The 21673-nt window shown below is 47.4% G+C and overlaps 1 protein-coding gene across 2 annotated transcripts in view; it reads right to left on the reverse strand.

The window, feature by feature from the left end:
* Positions 1–18217, reverse strand: part of TMEM38B (transmembrane protein 38B) — a 34302-nt gene extending 16085 nt beyond the window's left edge. The window contains exons 1-2 of one of the 2 annotated variants that reach the window (XM_090038914.1): positions 18040–18217; positions 1507–1663 (exon numbers count right to left, since the gene is read on the reverse strand). In XM_090038914.1, coding sequence (XP_089895040.1) covers positions 1507–1663; positions 18040–18145 — 263 coding nt within the window. In that variant the 5' untranslated portion in view covers positions 18146–18217. Of the gene's footprint in view, positions 1–1506; positions 1664–14295; positions 16061–18039 lie in introns of those variants that run through there. The other variant, XM_090038915.1, reaches the window with a different exon arrangement.
* Between the last annotated feature and the right edge of the window lie 3456 nt (positions 18218–21673).

Genomic DNA, 21673 nt, shown 5'->3' on the forward strand with positions numbered 1-21673 from the left:
GTTATGGTATATACTGAGAGCTACCAGTAGATGTTGCTGTTCTACATTACCCAAAAACTGTAAAAGGCCTGAGTAAAACTTAGTTCATGAGTACTAAATGCTAAAATAAAGCAGATCAAATGAGAATTTTATCTTGATTCTATCATTAATGTAATAACAAAAAGGACATCTTGCAGAATAGTTCTTAAAGTTTAAAAATATTCTGATTTGTCACTGGTATCACACTCCCTTTTCACTTAAGGGTAATAATGTTCACATATCTTCTGGATATTAAAGGGATACTCAGTTTTAAAATATACCACTTGTTAAATCTCTCCACCTACTATTATTACATTCAAGACTACTATGAGAAATTACTGATTGGTTCACATTGTGCATATGATAGTTTGTCTCGTCAGTTTCACTGTTTTTTCCTGGATGCAAACATGGACTCTTTCTGCATGCATCTCACATCAACAATAAAAACTACTATTGGCAAGTCATCTTTATTTTAAAACGTTACAATTATAAAACCTCCACCCCCACCCAAATGCTTCTAAATCATATGGAAGTCTATTAGGTTTCAAACAGACAGCATGTAAGCAGTCAAATAGTTTTCCCAATGTACTTCAAGAAAATTTAAGTTAGAAACAGTGAGTTACAAGGTTGAAATTTACAAGTTGCTACATTCTCTTGGTGGCAAATGTAGGAGTACTGCAAAGGCAACATTTTCACATCAAAGTAAAGAAAGTGCATCACTATGCAATGAGCTGTTAGACTGAAGTCAGGCTAGAAACAGATGTCATCTTTGTGACGCCATACAAAAGCCAAGCAAACAGACGTCCACGCCTTTTGTTGCACCACAAGTGCCAAAAATTTGTAGCCGTGAGAGAAGTGGTGTAAGTTTGTCTTCCAGAGCTGCCTGTGCTCTTAAGGTGCCTTGGGCAGGTGCTGCTGGGGCTTCAGGGGCCTGATCCCATGCACCCAGGAAATTCACATTCCCAGGCATGCAGGATTGGGCCTATGACAGGCCTGCAGCCCAGGTTCCCCCATTTGCAGAGGCATATCCAGAAATCAGGACACGCATATTGCACTTCTGCACCCCAACTCAGGGCGCATGTCCACACATGGGAAACCCAGTCAGAGGCAGTCCCAGGGATTCAGCAGCCCTATGCCTGCCATGGGATTCCTGGGGCATGTGTCTGGAAGCAGGGAACCTAGGATTCCCCTGTTTACATTTGTACCATAGGATCAGGCCTCCTAAGCCTCAGGAGTGGTAGCCCAACTCCACAGGATAACAGGTGACATCTGTGTTGCACAATGAACGTCAGCTGTGCCAGGACACATGCTGGCACAACTGATCTGCTTCATTTGGCAACATATGTTTATAGCCTCAATGCCCAGCCCCGAGCAGAGTTTTAGGTTACATTTCCAATTTAGGCAAAACCTTATCACTGATATATGTTCATAGTCAAACATGGAAAGACCAAAGTTATGTATTTACATTCTACAATTGTGACTGCTTACCAGACTAATGATGCAAGTAAGACATTTGTGTTGTTTGCAAGGAACCCTACTGGAGACTCAGCAAGCATCAAGGAGGATAAAACAGAGCCACCAAAGCAGTGAAGCATAGTACTAACCCAGCATGCAACAGGGCTCTGATAGGATATTTCCACTGCTCCTGAATTGAAACAGAGTAAAAAAAACAGTCATCATAAAAAGGGACACCAAATATTAAATTTAAAAACACTTTCCATTTATTTGTAATGTTATCCAAGCCATTTATACACTGAACAAAATAAACCACTAAGATTGCATATAATGGAATATAGGCAATCTATACATAAGGGCTTAATCTGTCCGTCTGTCTGTCCGTCTGTAACATCCTTGGGGGGCTGTGGCTCCAGTCAGTGCTGTATCAAGAATGCCCATCAAGAATGACAGGCAGGGACAGAGCACCGCCACCCACCACCCTGTGCAACTGCCACCTCCCGGGGGGTGGCATGCAGTTGGACACGAAGTGGCAGCCATGTGGGGTAGTGGCCACTGCGTGCAAGCTCCATCCCCCCATTCAAGCCTGTTTCCCCCTTCCCTCCTGCTTCTTGGGGTCTGGGCCCATTCCCCACCCCACCCCCCGTCCCTGCTGGAGGGGCAGGGGGAGGGGAGGAGCGGGCTCAGGGCTGCCACATCAGGCCAGGCCAGACCAGCCCCACTGCTCCCCCCCCACACTGCTGTGGCGGGCCAGCTTCTCTCCCAGCTCAGGCTCACTCTTCCTCCCTGCCAGCGTCAGGCTTGGGCCCACTCCCCCCCTCTCCCTACTGCCACCACTCTGGTGCATCCACTCCTCCCCCCACCCGCGTCAGGCCTGCTCCTCCCCCAACCACCACTGCATCAGCCCAGGTCAGCCCTGCAGGCAGCGACAACGGAAGAGTGGAGGGGCAGGCCGAGGCCAGTGCAAGTGGCCTCGCCTCCCTCCCCCCCCACGCCGCCATCACCTATGAGGAGCAAAGGGGGGGGGGGGGGAGGAAAAGAGGCCAGCTCCGGTGGCCTCACCCCTCCCCCTCTGCTCCATCACCACCACCTGCAAGGAACAGGTCCGCTCCATCCACTCTTTTGCCACCGCCTCCAGGGAGCAGGGCGGGGAGGGGAGGTAGGAGACCAGCAGCTGGCCTCGCCCCCCATCCTCTGTGTCCCACCATCATGGCTATGCACTACCACTTGTCCAAATGCTTCTTCGCAAATGGATTGGCTGTTTGTCAGCCAATCAAAGCGCACAGACAGACAGATGTTTTTATAATATTAGAATAATATTCTGTGTCCCTTTCTTGATTCAAACTAATGTTGCCCCTCCTCACTTTTTTTTAATTCCCTACTGAATATGCTGAACAAACCACTGTTCCCTATTCTTCCCTTCTCCCCAGCAGCTACAATGTGGTCAGAACGTTGACAAGATTAATGAATAAATATGCAGCCATCTGAAACAATTTTTCAGAGATAAATCTTGGCACTTGTCTATTTGTTTTGTGAAGGCAGCACAAGAAATAGGGTAGTGCTGTTTTCGTAAAACCAGAGCTCATCAACACATCGATGATGGGAAAAAATGACACTGAAGTCTTGACCACCAATATTGACAACATCTCAATAACTTCCATTTATAAGCCCCCAGGAAGCATTTTGCCTTTGTACACCCAAGAAACCCAGACCTTGAAAAAGCATGCATGATCATGAGTGACTTGAATAGCCATAGTAATCTGACAGGTTACAGCAAAAAGAACTGAGAATGGCAACTTGGTTGAAGATGCAAGATGAAGGCATACCATGTAAGCCTGATCCATGACTCAAAGCTACCTGGGTCTTTGACTAGCTCCCAATGGAGATGAAGCTATAATACAGACCTCACCTTTGTTCTGATACCAATATAGAAGTTATGTGCAAAAAAGACATGTTGGAACCCATTCCCCATGCACAGCACAGACCAGTTGCTATCAATGTCACAGCAGCCATAACTCCAAATATAGTACCAATACACAGATCGCTTCAATTTTAAGAAAGCAGAACACTAGAGAGGCTTTTCTGAATACCTTGACAAAAAAGTGACACACATCAAACCAGTCTTGGATAACTATGACCTCTTCATGAATGCACTGCACAAAACCTCCAAGAGGTATATACCTCAGGATGCAGAACTGAGTATATTCAAGGCTTACTCCCATACTAGCAGCCAAATACAAAAAATACCAGAAAATGTTTCAAAGAGATCCTCTCTCTGGAAGACACTACTGCGGCAGGAACAGCCCTAACTAACAAGCTCCAAGAAAAGGCAATGGAACTGGAAAGAATGATGGAAAGGAATAGATATAACCCACACTAGCAGAAAGTATGGTTAACATTTGCAAGCTGAGTAATGACCCAAAGAAAGTACAGCAAACCACAGCATCACAGCCAACCAGGTGGCTCACCAATTTCTGCTCAATGGTAAAGCTTTGAACAAACAGCCTAAAATATGGATTAGACTGCAAACTGATCTGGAGGAAAATCATTTTAGCATGCCATACACAATGGATGCACTTGACACTGGAATAAAAAAAATCACTTGAAGAATGGCAAACAGCTGGACTTGATATGCACAGAGCAGATCAAACACTTTGGTCCCACAACTTGGTTACGGGTATTATGCCTTTTTAACAATTGCTCATCAACCCTTAGAATACCTAAATTATGGCAACAAGCCCATGTAATAGATCTATTAAAGCCAGGGAAGGATGCCTCTGGCCCAGAGAACTTCAGGCCTGTGTCACTTCTGTGCCATCTTTATAAGCTTTACAAATGCCTTATTCTCAATCGCCTTTCACCTCATATCAAACAACATCTAATACCAGAACAAGCTGGATTTAGACCAGGCAAGTCCTGCACTGGCCAAATACTAAACATCACTCAGCATATAGAAGATGGATTTGAGAAAGGATATGATAGCAGGTGCTGTGTTTGTAGACCTATCAGTGGTAACACGTTCAACCACCAAAATGGTGCTTGCCAAAGTCTACAATATGATGCACAAGATTACCACCTAATGCAGCTCATCTGATCTCTTTTGGAGAACAGATCATTTTTATGTAGAACTGTGCAAGAAACAGAGCCACTGGAGACAGCAATGCAAGTGGCCTCCCACAGGGTAGCATGTGCTAGCACCAACCCTTTTTAACATATACCAACGACCAACCCATACAGAGTAATATGAGGAGCTTCATATATGCTGATGATCTATGCATCATGTCAAAAGAAGGACTTCACCACTGTCAAGAACAGACTGACATGCACTGAGCAACCTCTCAGATTACTGCAATAAGAACCAGCTTTGTGCCAACCCAGCCAAGACTCAGGTCACAGCTTTTCACCTATGCCACAGAGAAGCCAAGTGGAAATTAAACATCACCTGGGATGGAATCCCACTGACTAATCACCCAAACCCTGTGTACTTGGGGTTTACATTGGACTGAACACTTACCTTCAAAGCACATGTAGAGAAGATGAAAGGGAAAATCAGTGCCCACAACAACATACTTCAAAAGTTGGTCACCTCAAAGTGGGAGCAAACCCAGCTACATTAATGAACCACTGCTATTGCCTTGTGTTACTCCACTGCAGAGTATGCATGTCCAGTATGGGAACAATCAGTTCATGCCAAGAAAACAGACCAGTTCTAAATGACAGCTGTCATGAAATAACAGGATGTCTAAAGCCAACACCAAAGGATAGCCTGTACTTACTGGCTGGCATTGCACCACCTGATATCAGAAGAAAGGTAGCAAGCCAAAAAGAAAGTATAGCAGATGGAAGACCCCAGGCATCCACTGTATGGTCACACAGAAGTAACCTAAATGGCTTAAAATGAAAGAGTTTTGTGACCAGTGTTGCACATGATTGGACATGATGGTTACAGGCATGAAGTTATGGAAGGAAAGATTATGTGCAATCAGGTGCTCAAAAGGACCTGGAACCCAGAAGGCTGATCTAGATTGGCCAACATGGTGATGCCCAAATTGCCTGCACATACAAACTGGAAGATCAAAAATAAACATGATCAAATGGGGCTACTCTTAATATGGCACAAATATATGCGAGTGCTGTAAAGTGCAGACTGTGGAGCACCTGCTTTTTTGCCAACCCCTTTAGTGAGACCTGTATGAAGGAAGACCTTTTATGGAGCAACAGGAAGAGGGAACCATCACTTGTGCATGATTCCAGAAAGACATCCAGTTTATGACAAAGAAATCACTGAGAAGTGAAACTCTGCCAGTCTGCAAAAGGAAACCTGCAGTTTCCCACATTTTTCTCTTTTAAAGAAGAAAATCTATGATTTCCACAGCAAACAGAAAACCCAGATCCCTGCTGATTAGCACTCAAGCTCTGAACACCTTAGTGAGGAATCCTCGCTGAAGATCCATCCGAGTAACTGTGTCCTCCTCACTCATCCTTTTGAGACATCTCATAGCTTTGGGTCACAAAAATCTACACTTCTCTTGCAAATCAACTGTGTCAGTTGCACAAGGACCCGTCTATCCTTTAACAGAAACTGGGGGAAGGAAGCAACATTACTATCAGTACATAACTGTTTTAGTCTGCATTACTCACTGAAGAACAGGTTGGGTTTAGTACAAATTAAGTCAGAGCCTGTGTTCTACTTACACCCTTAGCCAGGTCAGCTAGCTGAGGCTTAGAACACCTCCAAATCCACGTCAGAGGATTTTGTTTGGATTATGGCAGGAGGTTATTGCTAAAACCCATGTAAGAGTCCATGTTAAACAGTGTTAGAAATAACTAGTGGCAATCCTAAAACCATTTGTTAGATCCTCAAGAAGGATAACAGACTTAGTGCTGGTATGGCAAGTGACAGGAAAGGACAAAAAGGTATCTGGTTAAAAAGGACAAACAAGTATATCAAGAAAAGCAAAACATGGATGGATGTGCTAAGTCTCCAACACAGAATAGCATTACTTTTTTCTTTTGTAAAGCATTCCAGTATAAGGCACTGCTATGACAAGCTTTGGTTTAAATGTCTTTAACTCTAAGGCTAGGTACAGACATTCAAAAAGTCCAAGCCTGAATCAAGTCAATCTTTGCAACTTGGTCTAACCCATGTGGACTGAACCAAGAAGCAAGTGGCTAAACATTCACTAGTGACTCTGGAAATGCAGCCCCATGCCTGCAGTGGTTCAGGCTAGAAGCTGGAGGGGTGCTACAGCGAGCCCTCCCTTCCCTTCAGCAGTAGCCAGAATGCTGAAGGGAAGCTGAGATGGGGGGGGAGGGGGGGGCGGGAAAGAGGGGAGCATGGCCAAGCCCCAAGCAGGTCACCTGGGGGCAGGGGGGAGGTTTAAACCCCCACCCTGGTCTGCACAGTACCCAGTTACGGTGTACCTGGAGGAGGAAGGGGAAAGCAGCCCCTGCCAGGCAGTCCCCCACCCCTTACCCCAGTCGCTGTTCAAGCAGCAGGGTATGTGGCCAGACACTTGCCCCAGCAGCAGCCTGAGCTGAAGGCAGAGGCGGTTTAATCCCCCTCCTCCCTCCCCTCTCCCACTAGCATGGGACCCCAGACAGGGTCTGCCAGGCAGTGGCACAGCAGTCCCTGTCAGGCATTTCTGGCCACTCGAGGAGCAGGGGGTGTGGCCATCGTTGGCGGCAGCCTAAAGGCAAAGTGCAGGAAGAAGGGGGTGTTTAATCCCCACTCCTTCCCCTCTCCCATGGCGAGTAGGGGGAAATGCCTGACAAGGGCTGCAGTGCCTCTGCCCGGCAGACCCCAGCTGGGGTCCCACACCAGTGGGAGAGTGGGCCGGGGATACATTCCCTCTCCCTCCCCCTCTTTGCCTCAGGCTGCCACCAGGGCTGGTCACACCCCCTGCTGCTCGAGTGGCGAGCTGGGGAGGAAATGCAGCCCAGTCTGCCTGGTGGGGCAAGCATCCCCAACCAGGTTTCCCACCCTCACTCCTTTATCAGCCAGCCATCACTGCTACAGCTAGAGAGCAGAGGGGCAGGGCCAACCCTGATCTGTTGGATGAGGGCTCAGGACTGTAAACCATTTTGGGATGCTGGGGGACCATGACTTAACTTGAACCAGGAAGGGGTCTGGGACAGACATTCCATAAACCAGTTTGAACTAAATCAGTTAAGTTTGATACTACCTACATGGTTTGATATCTTATACCTTAAGATATATTACAGGTATATCTTAAGCCAGTTTTGACCGTTTTGCAACTGGTATATGCGCACTGAACTGTTCTGTTACAGGCTTAAACCAGTTTCTATCTCTTGAACTGGTTTGTGTGTAATTTCTGCCCCTAGCCTAAGAGTCATTCCCAATCCTTTCCCCCATTTTTGCACTAAAGCTAAGGAAATCCATCCCTTGACACTTCAAACAAAACACTAGAACTACTCTACCATAAATCTTATGGTTTCACTGATATTCTTGCCTTCTCCTTTATTTTGTAGTAAATAGGAACATACATTTAAAGCCCTTCTCCAGACCCTAACATTGTCCACAAATGACTGCACACCCTCTGCAGGAATATGCTTCAGGATTGCCTTCCATGCAATTCCACCAACTCAGGTGTGAGCAGTCTGCTGAGAGGGAAGACTGATATTATGGAGCAAGCCATGAAAGCTCACTCAACCTAACTCTGTATCTGGGTATATGGGACACAAAGAAAGGAATATGCATTTCTCTGAAGGAGGGAGTTGGAAGATAAATCTCATTATCAAAGGCAACATATGCTCTTCTACACACACCCTTAAAATGGAGCATTTACTTTCTGAAATTATGTTATTTTACATGTGGTTTTGTAGCTGCAAAAAAAATCAGCTATTGTGAACTCCTATACAAAAGACAACTTTGCATAAATGCAGACAGGTGCCAGTCTTCAAATCTGAACACAAGACTATTTGCAATACATATTTAATCTTGACATCAGTTTCTCACTAACACAATTATTAATGTTAAAAAGAAAAAAAAAAGCAGATGTCTGATCAGGTTAATTACTTCCTATTAACAGTGCCCCTAGCATTAAAATTTGCACTTAATTAAATTTAACTGTACATTTGACAAGGCTAACAAAGAAGTTAACAGTCTGAGAGAACTACCAGGTTTACTTAATGGCACAAGTTAAGTATATAAAGTATTACCGCTACTAGTGGTAAAGAGTCCAGGACTCTCTGATCTTGTCCACATTTGGGACAAGTACAGATAGTCAAAAGCCCAAGGCTGAATTGTTTCAATCTTTGCAGGTTAGTCTGAAAACTGTAGACTGAGCCAGTAAGCAAGTAAACAGATGTTCACTTTTGATTCTGGAAACACAGACATGCCTGCAGTGGCCCAGGCCAGAAGCTGGGGGTGCACGACAGCAACTCCCTCTGATCTGTTGGAGCAATCAATTTGGGCCAGGGCAAGCCTGCCCATCCTGCCCAGGGGCAGAGGGGGTGGGGTGTTGCAAAGGAGGTACAAAGCATCCTCCTTGAATCTGGAGGGCTCTCAAGAGCAGTAACTGAAACATTCACTACTACTAGAGTACTATAGTGTGGAACCAGACTAAAGGAGGGCTCCTACTTCAGCCCATCCACTGAAGCTGTCCCTTGTGGGGATAGATAAGCAAAAAAAGGAAAAGCCATCAGTTCACAACTGTTTTGTCATGCCTCCAGACTTTTCTTAGTCATCTTTCAGGCAAGCAAAGCACATAACAACTAAATGTCAGCACATAACCAACCTGCTCTCAGCGACACAACCCAGCCAAGTTTGGGACTCTACCAAGCTATCAAATGTGAAAGTAACACGCACTTAATCCTGTACCAGCCCTGCAATGTTATGTTTAGCATTATTACAAATATCTTGGCACTAAATACTAACAGTTTGCAAGTTCATGTTTGGAGGGGGGGTTTTGTTAGAGCCAAAACAGACAAGCAGTGAGCTAAAGACTGGATGTAGCTTTAGCACTGCTGCCTATATTATGGGTAGGACAAAAGGGAATGTTTGGCTTCTAAAAGATTGTAACTTGTAATATAAACAAATCACTGTTTATATTTAGCTTCTGAAACATCCGCTAAAGCTATGGAGACAACTTCATGCAACCATGAAGACCATGATTAGGCCAGAGCCAACTGGATCTGTAAATACTGTAGTTTGGAGGTAAAGATAAGTTTTTTAAAGTTGTGTTCAGCCACTGCTTAAATGTGGGATCTTAAAGTTTTCCAGTAAACTGTTCTTAGAGCACCCACCTCTGCCCTGTGCACAAATCTAGGGCTCATGGGTCCCCCTGCTGCCCTTAGGAGTGCACAGTGGTGGGGAGCTGGCCCCCACCTCACCTGAGCCCCCCCACAGGCTCTGCTCCAGCCGTGCTGCCTGGTGGGAGAGGGGAAGCCAGGTTCCCTGCTCCACTCTGCTGCACTACCCACCACTTCCAGCACCTCAGGCACTGCTGGGGCGGGGGAGGGGCAGGAGGCTGCAGACCTGGGTCCCTAGCCCTGTAGTACTGCCAGCTGAGGCCCCGCCTCCGGCTGAGCTGGAGGTGCAGGGGGCTATAGGTGGGGGGCAAGGGGCACCAACAGGGCCAGGGGGGTTGTGGGGTGAAGAGAGAGCAAGAAGAACCAGGAGGGCCAGGGGACTGTGGAAGTGAAGGTCACCAGTACTGCCTAGGGGACTGCAAGTGGGGAGTGAGGGTTACCTGCAGAGCTGAGTGGTTGTAGCGTGGGGCCTGGCCCTGCATTCTATGAGCTAAGGGGGTAGGGGGAGCAATGATTTTCCTTGATTAAAAAAACCCAAAAATCAAATATCAAAATGTATAGGTTTAGAATTTTATTATAGTGATTGGAGGCACTGGTAGGCTTCCAGATTGCTTTAAAATTGTAAATGTTTCAATAAAGTATTGTGTTCAATTGATACCTATATATAACCGTGTTTCATTTTAATAATGGATTTGGGGGGTTTTATCAGAGATCTTTCAATTTTTTTAATCAAAGAAAATCAGGATCTGTGGTGATAAGCCACATGTTTTGCTTACATACCCATCAGAAAACTAAAAATCTCTTCTAAATTAAATAATTTTGCAACCATTTGAAATCACTATTTCCCACATCAGCAGCATAAACAGTTGCAAATCTTGTGTCCCACCCTCTTCCAAAAACACACAGCACCAGATTAAATCAAGATCCCATGCCAAAAATCTACACCTCCTCAGAATGTTACCACATCTAATTACCACAGAAAAGGATAACTGTATATTCCCCACGAAGTCATAGAAAAAAGTAGAAGGGACCTCAGAAGATCATCTAATCCACCTTCCTGGTCAATGCAGGATCATCCCTATGTAATGTCCAACTCAAGTGAGCTGCTGGGCCACAAGTAGCTACATCATGGAGGCAGTGTGTAACAGGGGGCCTTCTCGGGGCTGATTTTTTTGTGGCCCGCTCACCTGTTTCTGGGCTAATCGCCTGACTTCTTGCCCACCATGCCTTGTTGTTAATTAACTGATGGTAATTAAGCAGGAGGCTGCCCACTTCTTGCCCTGATGCCAGGGGGCACTATCTGCGGCTCTGTTCCTCCCCTACACTGCAGCCCAAGCCTCACAGATGGCATCCAGATGTTATTAATATCACCAGCCCCACACTAGGCCCCAGAATCCTGCTCTTTGGACCGCACCTGGATCCCTCCATTCAGGCAGCCTATTCCGCCTTCATTCCAGGCTACCTAGCTCCCCGAGCTGCTGTCCCCTTACAGAGCCACTGTGTCAGCAATGCCCACAAAGAAGCTAATGCTGCTACCACAATTTAACCACTCACAACCCACCAGTTTGACAGCCCTGGTTTAACCTATTAAAACAACATGAACAACCCTATTGCAATTACCAGGTGCAATACCCAGAAGTACCAAGAACACCTTAGCTTGCCAGCGGTACAGTGGAGTGGGGGTCATGACAAAGGCAATGTCAGGGTCCTGCTGCTGCTTGTTAAAATACACTCAAGAGATCCCAGGAAGACCATGCTCCACACTGCAAAGGAAGTCCAGAACACCAACCATACATGCTGATCTGACCACAGGTTAAATTTCTTCCTGACCTTAAACGTGATCTGTATGATCCCAAGCAGAGGATCAAGACCCTCAAACCATGAATTGCTGAATTTCTTTTATCTCTGCAGAAGCACCATAGCACCTGGAAGGACGTGGGCAGTGGGGTTCCGCAGGGCTCGGTCCTCGGGCCCGCACTGTTCAACATCTTCATCAGTGACTTGGATGACGGGGTAGAAAGCACCCTGTTCAAGTTTGCTGATGACACTAAGATGTGGGGGGATGTGGGTGCACTAGAAGGGTGCAATAGGCTACAAGCTGACCTTGACAGGTTGCAACGGTGGGCGGATGAGAATAGGATGGGGTTTAACACTGATAAGTGCAAGGTGTTGCACATGGGGAGGAAGAACCGGCACCACACTTACAGGTTGGGGAACTCCCCTCTTGCCAGCACGGAGACGGAAAAGGATCTTGGAGTCGTCATTGACTCCACGATGAACATGGGCCGGCAGTGTGGGGAGGCAGTCAAGAAGGCCAACCGTACCCTGTCATGCATCCACAGATGCATCTCGAGCAGGTCCAGGGAGGTGATCCTCCCCCTCTATGCGGCACTGGTCAGGCCGCAGCTGGAGTACTGCGTCCAGTTCTGGGCGCCACACTTCAAGAGGGACGTGGACGATATGGAAAGAGTTCAGAGGAGGGCCACTCGTATGATCAAGGGTCAGCAGGGCAAGCCTTATGAGGACAGGCTACGGGACCTGAACCTGTTTAGCCTCCACAAGAGAAGGTTAAGGGGGGACCTTGTGGCCTGCTACAAACTGGTCAGGGGGGATCAGCAGGTATTGGGGGAGTCCCTGTTCCCCCGTGCGCTGCCAGGAGTGACCAGGAATAACGGTCACAAGCTGGCGGAGGGTAAGTTTAGATTAGATATTAGGAGGCGCTACTTCACAGTCAGGGCGGCTAGGGCCTGGAACCAGCTTCCAGGGGAAGTGGTGCAGGCTCCTAGCCTGGGGATTTTTAAAAGGAAGTTAGATGAGCACCTTGCCGGGGTCATCTGACCCCGGTGCTCTTTCCTGCCAAGGCAGGGGGTCGGACTAGATGATCTACCTAGGTCCCTTCCGACTCTAGCTACTATGAAACTATGAAACTATGAAACCCCAGTCAAGACCCCCAGTGTTGCCTTGTGCCAGCACCCAAAGTTTCTGAGGAAGGAAGGAGGGGGAAAAACTACAGCACACATGTACCACATAAACTCTGACACCTATACCAACAGGAGAGTAAAACATTATTTCAGGATGCCATGTGGCAACCAGAAAAGCCCAGATGCATGGGAAAAAATCAAAGACACTCCACTCAGCACCACAACCTGGTAACTGCAAGTGCAGCTCCCTTTTCTGTTAGCCTGTGTTTGCAGCAGTGCTTTATTCTCCAGCTGCTGAACACAGTCCTCTCGTTTCCATTTGCTCTAAGCTGCAGAGCTCTTCTTATGATCATAAAGTAACAAGCATGTGGGAGCCTCCTGGGCTTCCAACTGCTGGTCTTCACAAGACACTCCAGGTATAGCTACTCCTAGATCATCTCTGGCTAATGCTTATCCAACCTTTTCTTGAAAGCCTACAATGATGGAGATACCGCAGTTTCCATAGGCAGACTATTCCATTGCTTCCGGTTTCTACCAGTAAAGAAGGTTTTCCCCTATATATCCTGTCCAAACTTACTGCTGGAATTTCAGGCCATTACTATGTATTCTGCTCTCTGGAGTGGAAGGCAGGGTGGTGGGGGAAAAAGGTGGTTTACCCTTTTCTTTACTGGATATTGGAAAAACAGCTATTTTGACCCCTCTTAAACATTTTTGCTGTGAGCAGAACATGGTTTCAACCCCTCCTTACATGGCTTGCCTTCCAGGCCTTTTTATCATTTGTCCTGCCCACCCTTGGACCCTCTAATTTTGTTTAACATGGAAAAGCCCAGAACTATATACAGTTCTCTAAATGGGGCCTAACCAGCATCAAGTAAAGTGACACTATTGTCACCTACACCTTACACCTACTAATCCTATTGATGCAGCTCAAAATTGCATTCCCTTTTGGTAGATGCATCACACTGCAGACTTATGTTGAGTCTGTGATCCACCAAGACCAAGATCTTTCTCTACCATGTCACCCCTTTTGTATTTGTGTTTTCCTTTTAGGGTGTAGCACCTTGCTTTTGTCAACACTGAATTTCACCCTGTTGACTCTAGCCCAGCTCTCCAGTACACCTAGATGCTTCTGAATTGTGCATCCGTCCTCCAGCGTGTTTACAATCCTTCCCAGTTTCAGATCTGCTGCTGCGAATCTGCTCAGGAAGTTCTGTATTCCAGCATCCAAATCATTAATAGGCGCACTGAACAGCACCAGACTGAGGACAGATGCCTATGGAACTCCACTTGACACCTCCTGCCATTTTGACATGGATCCATTTATAATTACCCTTTGCTTGCATTAAACATTAACAAGTTGAACCACTCTATTTCCTGTCGCAAAACTAGCTTCCCCTTTAGCAATTTAAAGGGAAAAATAAATGTCACATCAAAGCAATTCTCACACATTTAAAAAAAGACAACTAGAAATTAACAGTTGTAGTTCTGAATATTTTAGCCCATTCATCATTGCTATATTGACTACTGTTGTTTTTTTTCTGGAGCACCTGTTGGCACACAGTCAAAACCAAGTGCAGCTCAGTATATAATAAGCTAATACTAAGAAAACACATGAAAGTCCACTTACTGTTTCATTTGTTTCACGTTCAAAACACAGCCAATATTGTCACTAGTTTTCTTGGGCAGTAATATGTGGAAACAACAAAAACGGAAGTAGATACTTAAGCATTCACAGCAAATAAGTTTAATTGCATCCACACCATAAACCTGATTCTAAATTGCAATACATGAAGTAAATAGACTGCAGTGGGTTTGATTTAAATCACCAGTCAGGAAGCCTTGATTTGAGCGCTGTTTTCTACAAAAAGTACATTCTTGTTGTTTGATATCCTTTATTCCTTTAACTTCTTGAAACTTTGCACTTTTAGAGAAAGGTAAGGGCTTGACTCTGTGTACACAAAATTGCAAAGAGACAATAGGGCTGATGAGAGATGACAGACCTGAGTATTACCTACCCATCTCCACAAACTGCTGTTAACAAGCATGTTACCTCCGGAGACAATAAATTCTCCCTATGCCTGAAGAAGGGTGTTTGTGCCTGAAAGATTGCAAAGAACAATTTTTTCCAACTATTTAGTTGGTCTAATACAAGATATCACATCTACCGAAAGAACCTTGCCTGCCTATGATCTTTGGAGACATAAATCCGCAGTTTGAGAACTGAAACTAAGCATCACCGAGATGCTTCATGGGATTTTCTAGACTGAGTTCGGAGTCCCAGTGGGTTGAGTAGTTTTCTTTAATCTTTACCAATCTTATACAGGAGCCTCTGGGAACCCCACCATATTGGGCCCATAATATAGTCCATGGCCTGTTGTGACCCATTTATAACACTTGCAAAAAGGTTACATGAATATATTGTCTCAAATAGTATATAATTAGAAGTCATCATCCCTATTCCATGATGATATCTTTAATCTTTAAACATATCTTAAATTAAAACCATCTTTATATAAGTTTTTTTTAAAACCATCTTAAAAAAATACACGATTAAATTTTAAAAATCTGATTTTTTTTTTAAATCGTTGATTTTTATCAACCATGTAGTAGAGTTCCCTGGGTCCTACATGGGCCAAGATTCTGGCTCTACCATATATTTCCTTCATGACCAGCATTTAATTTCTCCAAGTCAAATCACCAGCTTATAAAATAGGTATTCTGTGCTAATTTCTGAGGCACACAATATGCAGAATACCTAACAGAATACCTACCTACCTATGAGAAATACTGCTAATAAAAACAATATATTGAACTTTCAGTACTGAGTAACTACAAAGACTGTTTACAAATGAGTAACAGACTATTTATTCACCAAAATTTGGCTAACAGTCCTGAATACAGGTGGGTTAACAAGTCAACCTCAATTAATTGTCTACTGTCAAACAAAGAGATATCAAATGAATTGTTAGAATTATTTATACACCTCTAGCTATAAAAGTTTGTGGCAGCGGTGCTCCAGTGTTACATTTTATAAAATGGCACACTGAAGGAAGTGACAGAAAGAGAATGAGAGTACATCTTTCCCCTGCTCCTGTTTTCCCAATGTGGCCCAATCCTGAGGTTGGTAGGAAGCTAATTCTGAAAGCAAATCTGACCCAATACCTATAAACTGAAACATTCTTTTTGAACTGGCAAGAAAACTAAGCAACGCCAGAAGTCAATGTGCATGTTATTGATGATTTCTGCAGCACAGAAGTGCGCTACTACAGACAAGCAAATTACAAATACTGACTGACAATCTTAGGACTTGACAAATCTACTTGCCAATACCCCTGGCAAGTTCAGTCAGTTACTCCAGGGAAACAAACCCAAAAACTTCCATTTAAAACAAAGAGTTATAGAAAGATAACGAAGAGGTGTGAGAATGAAGGGGTGTGGAGGGGCAGATCAAGGCCCCTGTGGTGAGGGAGGGAGTGGGGCTGGGGCAAGTGCTGCCCAGCCACAGTGGGGCAGGGCAGGACTGGTACAGGACAGAGCCACAACTCATCTGGGGAGTGCGGGAAGGGGGTTGCAGCTACTGCTGCTGTGCTCTGCTCATCCAGGAGGGCATGGCGGGAGCATGTGGGGGGAGAGGGAGGAGGGGGCTGGGGCTGCCAGGCTGCATACAAGGCAAGCGGCGCTGGGAGCAGGGCTGGTGGGGGGGCTGCAGCCACCCCAAGAGTCGCTGTAGCCCCTGCCATAGCCCCCACTGCACGTTCTATGTACACATCCGTGCCCTGTGCACATCCGGGGGCATATGCCCCTCCATGCCCTCCCAGACAAGCAGTGGAAGCAGCAGCAGGAGCCACCAGATGAACAGGCGAGCACCAGATGAGCAGCACGCAGCAGCAGGAGCTGCCTCCAGCCCCTGCACCTCCCAGACTAACTGTGGCTTCATCCCATGTCTGCCCCACCCTGGCTGGGCAGCACTTACCGCAGCCCCTGTCCCAGCCCCACTCTCTCCCTCACTATGGGGGGCCCTGATCTGCTCCCCAGCCCTTCCACCACAACAGACTTACCAGCTGGACTTACCCCCAGGGGGATTTGTGAGAGCCGACCAAGGGTTAGCAACTACCCACAGCTGCCGCCAGCAGCATCGGTGGCGGCCACCGGGATTCACAGACCGCCTGCAGATGCTGCCCATGGTGTCGGCAAGGGAGTGGCAAGCGGCGACTGCTCACAGGCGCCACTGACGGTGTCGGCAGCGCCTTTTCGCAGGGGATGCACCATCACACTCAGGGGGTGCACACGCACCCACATGCATCCCCTACTCAGACACAGGTCCCACTGACTCCAAGGCATATCCCAAAGAGCTGGGCTGCATGCTGGGGAGGACAGATGAGCCATTCTGCATTAGACAGGGCAAGAAGCACTGGTCTCAAGTTGAGGCAAGGGAGGTTTATGTTGGACGCGAGGGAAAAAAACTCACTAGAACGCTGGAGGACGGTGAAGCACTAGAAGGGGTTACCTAGCTGTGGAGTCTCCATCCTTGGAGGTTTTCAAGGCCCAGCTTGATAAAGCCTTAGCTGGGATGATGTAGTTGGGAACGGTACTGCCTTGAGCAGTGGGGTTGAACTAGATGCACCCTCCCAAGGTCCCTTCCAGCCCTCACTGTCCGTGGCTCTATTTCAGTCTCAAGGCTGGAGCAGTATCCACACTTCACAAATACTGTCCCACCTCCAGCACAGTGGAAAGGAAATGCTATGATAATAAATAAGTCTGCTAAGAATCAGATGACCCTCCACTTACCCCACTAGGGCCTTTTCGGAGACCAACTGAGCTCATAATCTTTCCTCTCTTTCAAGACATGTATAGCTCCTAAGAGCTTTCACCCACTGGCTCTAAAACCATTTTTTTAAATATATACATAGCACATACATATATGCATATTATATAAAAAGATATAAGGAATCAATCATTTATATATAACATGCACATAAAAAGACAACTTGACTGTCTGCCTGCCTAGATAAAACACAGGCAGACACACACCTCACAGGGGTCTCTCTGGACCCCAGCAGTCTTTCCTGCCTTGAGCAGGGGTTGGACCCCGAGGCCCCTTCACATCAATCGGGCAAACACAGCGGGGTCTTTCTTCAGCGAGTAACTGGAGGACGGCACCCTGCCGGGCCGGAGCGGGCAGGTTGTGCCGGCAAAGCCGGGGCACGCGGCTGGTTTGGGCGCTGTCTGCCACCGGCCACGGCTGCACCTGCTTCACTTGGGCTGCCGGACAGCCCCTCGCTGCAGCCAGGCAGAGGCGGAGCCGGCTCCGCGGCGGCAGGCACCTCAGCACCTCCGCAACCGACCCCGGCCCGGCCCGGCCCCTCCTCACCGCGCTGCTCCCGGAGGCCGAGGGCTGAGGCCACGTAGTGCGCCAAGTCGAAGAGCGGGAACATGGTAAGGCGCGAAAAGTGCAGCGGCACCTGCCCCCACTCCATGGCGGCGACCCGTCTCCAGGCTCCTGGCCCGGCTCGGGCTCAGGCTTGGGCCGGGGGCGGGGCCAAGCCGCGGTCGCGGCCCGGGGGCGGGGCCTGCGTCGGCCAATGGGCGCGGTGGGAGACCGAGGAAGTGAGAGACCGAGGAAGACTGGGCCCTGCCAGCTGCCGTATGGCGTAGCGAGCTGGTGGTGCGGGAGCTGGAGCCGGGAGCCCCCTTTCCCCCCACCAGTGCTCAGCGGTCGCCCTGCGGAAGGCTGTGGGGCTGGGCACGGAGCTCGGGGCCGCGCTGGGCGTGTCCGACGGGGGGGCGGGGCTGCATCACATAGCCCGAGCTGAGGGAATGGTGCTCGGCCCCGCCCCCCCGCTCGGAGTCCCTGCTCCCGGAGAGCATAAGCACGTGACCAACCTTCAGCTTTGCGAAGAAATACAAGTAGTCACGAGTACATTAAAGTAAATTAAATTTAAGTACTTTGGAAAGATTGGAAACTGCCTCCTTGGCAGTTGCAGTATAAAGAGGTATTGGATCCTGGCTTATGATGAGTAGGGAAATCCTAGGGTGTCCCCCCTGAAGAGTTAGTGTAATAAATGCTCCTTCCCTGTCCTAAGGCAGTGATGAGTTATATATACTGTTCCTTCTTTGAAGTAACCTGTGATGTGCGTGCAGCTCGGCTGTGCCCATCAAAACATAATTGATGGGATGCCAGTTCCAGGCTGCTCTGCTCAGTGCAGTACTGCTGCTTCCCCACTGAGTGGCATGAGATTCATGTTTGAAAAGCAAAAGCAATTCCAACTATCTTGTTTTGGGTCATATTGAAAAGACTGATGATGGCTACGTTCAAGAAACCGCTTCACAGTACTAAAGACTGTGATGCAAGCTGATGCTGATGGAGGAGCAAGTTTCTCCACAGGCAGGGCTGGAGTTAAGGGTATGTTACACTTCAGGCACCCTGTCACTGCAGATGGAGTAAACGTATCTGAGCTAGCTTTAAACTAGCTAGCTCAGGTACTGCTATCAGTGTAACCCTGGTAGCATGGATCTCAGAACAAGGAAACTGCCTGAATATAACCCCAGCTTCTTGGGCAGCCTTTGTTAGGCTAAGGGGTTACTTTGCTAACAATACTGAAACTAGCTTATTTAAAGCTTGCTCAGTTATGTCTCTAGCTGCTGGCCAGGCTCCAAATGGCCAGCTTACCACCACTGCTGCTGCCCCCGGAGGCCCCCAAGACCTCAGGTAAGGCTGCTGGAACTAGCACAGATGCTGGCCCCAGCCTCCCTTTCCCTACCCCAGGACAATTTGCCCCGCACCAAACCCATGTACAGGGGCGTATGCAGAAGCAAAAAGCAGCGGCACAAATTTATGCCATTGCTATTTTTGCTGTGGCAACTGCACACCCCTGCATGTGGAGACATGCCCTATATAGAGTTCAGGAGTCTCTCTGAGTAAAGAGATGAAAATCGAGGTAATAATGTTAGTGGTGCTTGCCTATTCATGTGGCTGTCTTCAAAATGGAAGAGAGACTGGCAACCAATTACCCCCACCTCCTGAGGCCTAACCATAGGTGGCAGAAAGCCAAGGGCTAGTGGGGCTCAGCCCCCCCCAATGTGGGCCAGCAGGTAGGGCCACAAGGCAGCCCAGCCACAGGCTCTGAGCAGCTGCAGCAGGGATAGGAGGGGCGCACACAGCCAGGATTGCAGCCAAGCATGTGGATGACTGGCTGTCCAGCACAGCAGGCAAGTACCAGTCTACTCTCTGAAGGGGAAGAAGCTTGGGAGGCAGATCAAGACCCCCACAGTGAGGAAGGGAGCAGGGCACAGGCAGGGCCAGGGGCCTTGGTGAATAGGGCCCTGGTCGGGCCGGGTGGTGGGACAATTGTAGCCTGGGTGGCTCATCCAGGAGCACAGAGGGGCTGCTGTCACTGTGTGCACCCTGGCAGAGACCCAGGGGGCATGTGCCCTCATATCTGTGCAGGACAGAGGCAGCTGTTGCTGTGTGCTGCATTTTCCGCCCTGCTGCAGCTGCCCCAAGAGTGACGCAATGTCATGTGCTTGCCGCTTTTGGGCTGTATTGCACCCCCTGCCCACCCAGCAGCAGGATGCACATGGAGTCGCATGGCTCTCAAAGCAGTGGCATCTGCTTTCCCTCCACACACAGTTGTGGGGGCACATGCCCCTTGGGCCTCCGCCGGGGTGTGCACAGTAGCAGGAGGCCCCAGTGCCCCTGGATGAGCCGCCTGGAATCCGATTGTCCCACCACCCAGCCCGACCAGGGCCCCATTCACCCCTGCCGCTGCCTGTGCCCCACGCTCTCTCTCACCTTGGGGATCTTGATCTGCACCCCGCCACACACCTCCTCCCCCTACCCCTTCCCCCACAGACTTACCTGCTGAGTGAGGGCAGTAGGGTGGAAAGCACGCACATGCTCATTCCACTCAAATAATTTTTCTCCCTCTGCCTATGGGCCTAACAGAAACAAAGATTTGATATGTGCATGTTGAGGGTAGGAGAAAAAAACATTTCTCAGTATGTTAAGATGTGCAGTCTTTGTTGCATGGAAATTGAATTCACTATGAACGCACAGCACAAGCCTCCATGAGCTTATACATTAACAATAAATAAGTGACTTAAACACGACACTTCCAAGTTACCAGTTATGCCAAAGAAACTTTTGACAAAAGTAATTGTTCTTTTTGAAGGAAAACATGATTTTGGGAAAGGAGTCCAGCTCCATATTGACCTTGTGACAGAACATCTCCAAACCTACTGACAATCACTACAGATAAAAGCCATTCCAAAGATAGAGAACATAAAAAATGTGGCACTCCGTGTTTGGCAAAAGAGGCCGGGGCATAGGGTGAATCTATTGATTTCATACCTCTGTAGAAGCAATGCAGCCATAGTAGAATGTTTGCTTCCCATGCAGCAAAAAATAATATTAGTGATTTCTTGTAAACTACTGAAAATGAGGAGAGACTCCAGTGAATAAGAGTAATATGACATGTTGTCTCTTTATCAAATAGGAACAAAATATTTAGCCAAAGAGAAAAGTGATTTGAGGAACACTTGCTAGATACTAGTATGGAACTAGAATCTTATCGAGGAATTTAAAAAAACCCAAAAACCTAGGTTGCAGACTTTCTGAATAATCAAAGATACTTCAGGAGTAATTAAAAGATGAAAATAGGATGAAATAACCATATCTAACTCTATACAACCTATACTCACAAAGAGGGAGCTAATGATTTCCTCCATTGTGGAGTGAAGGAGACCAAGAAAAAAGTGGTGGCGATGAAAGCGGGAAAGGAGTAGTCACTTAATTGTCTGGTTTGGGGGAAGTAGCTTCAAACTGAAAGAGAGTAGCAACCAGTTCTTTTAGTTCCCCAGGTTCTACAGAAGGAGGTAGGTGCTGTTTGTGTACTAGAAGTACAAAAGTGCTCATCAGGTTGCCAATGTACTCCACTGTATTGGAGAGGTATAGAGTTCAGTAGCAAAAATGAGTGGGAGGAGCCTGGTTTTGAGCCCACTGCCCC

Source organism: Crocodylus siamensis, chromosome 3 (assembly GCF_052110815.1).
Source record: "Crocodylus siamensis isolate JL-2025a chromosome 3, ASM5211081v1, whole genome shotgun sequence".
Lineage (NCBI taxonomy): Eukaryota > Metazoa > Chordata > Crocodylia > Crocodylidae > Crocodylus > Crocodylus siamensis.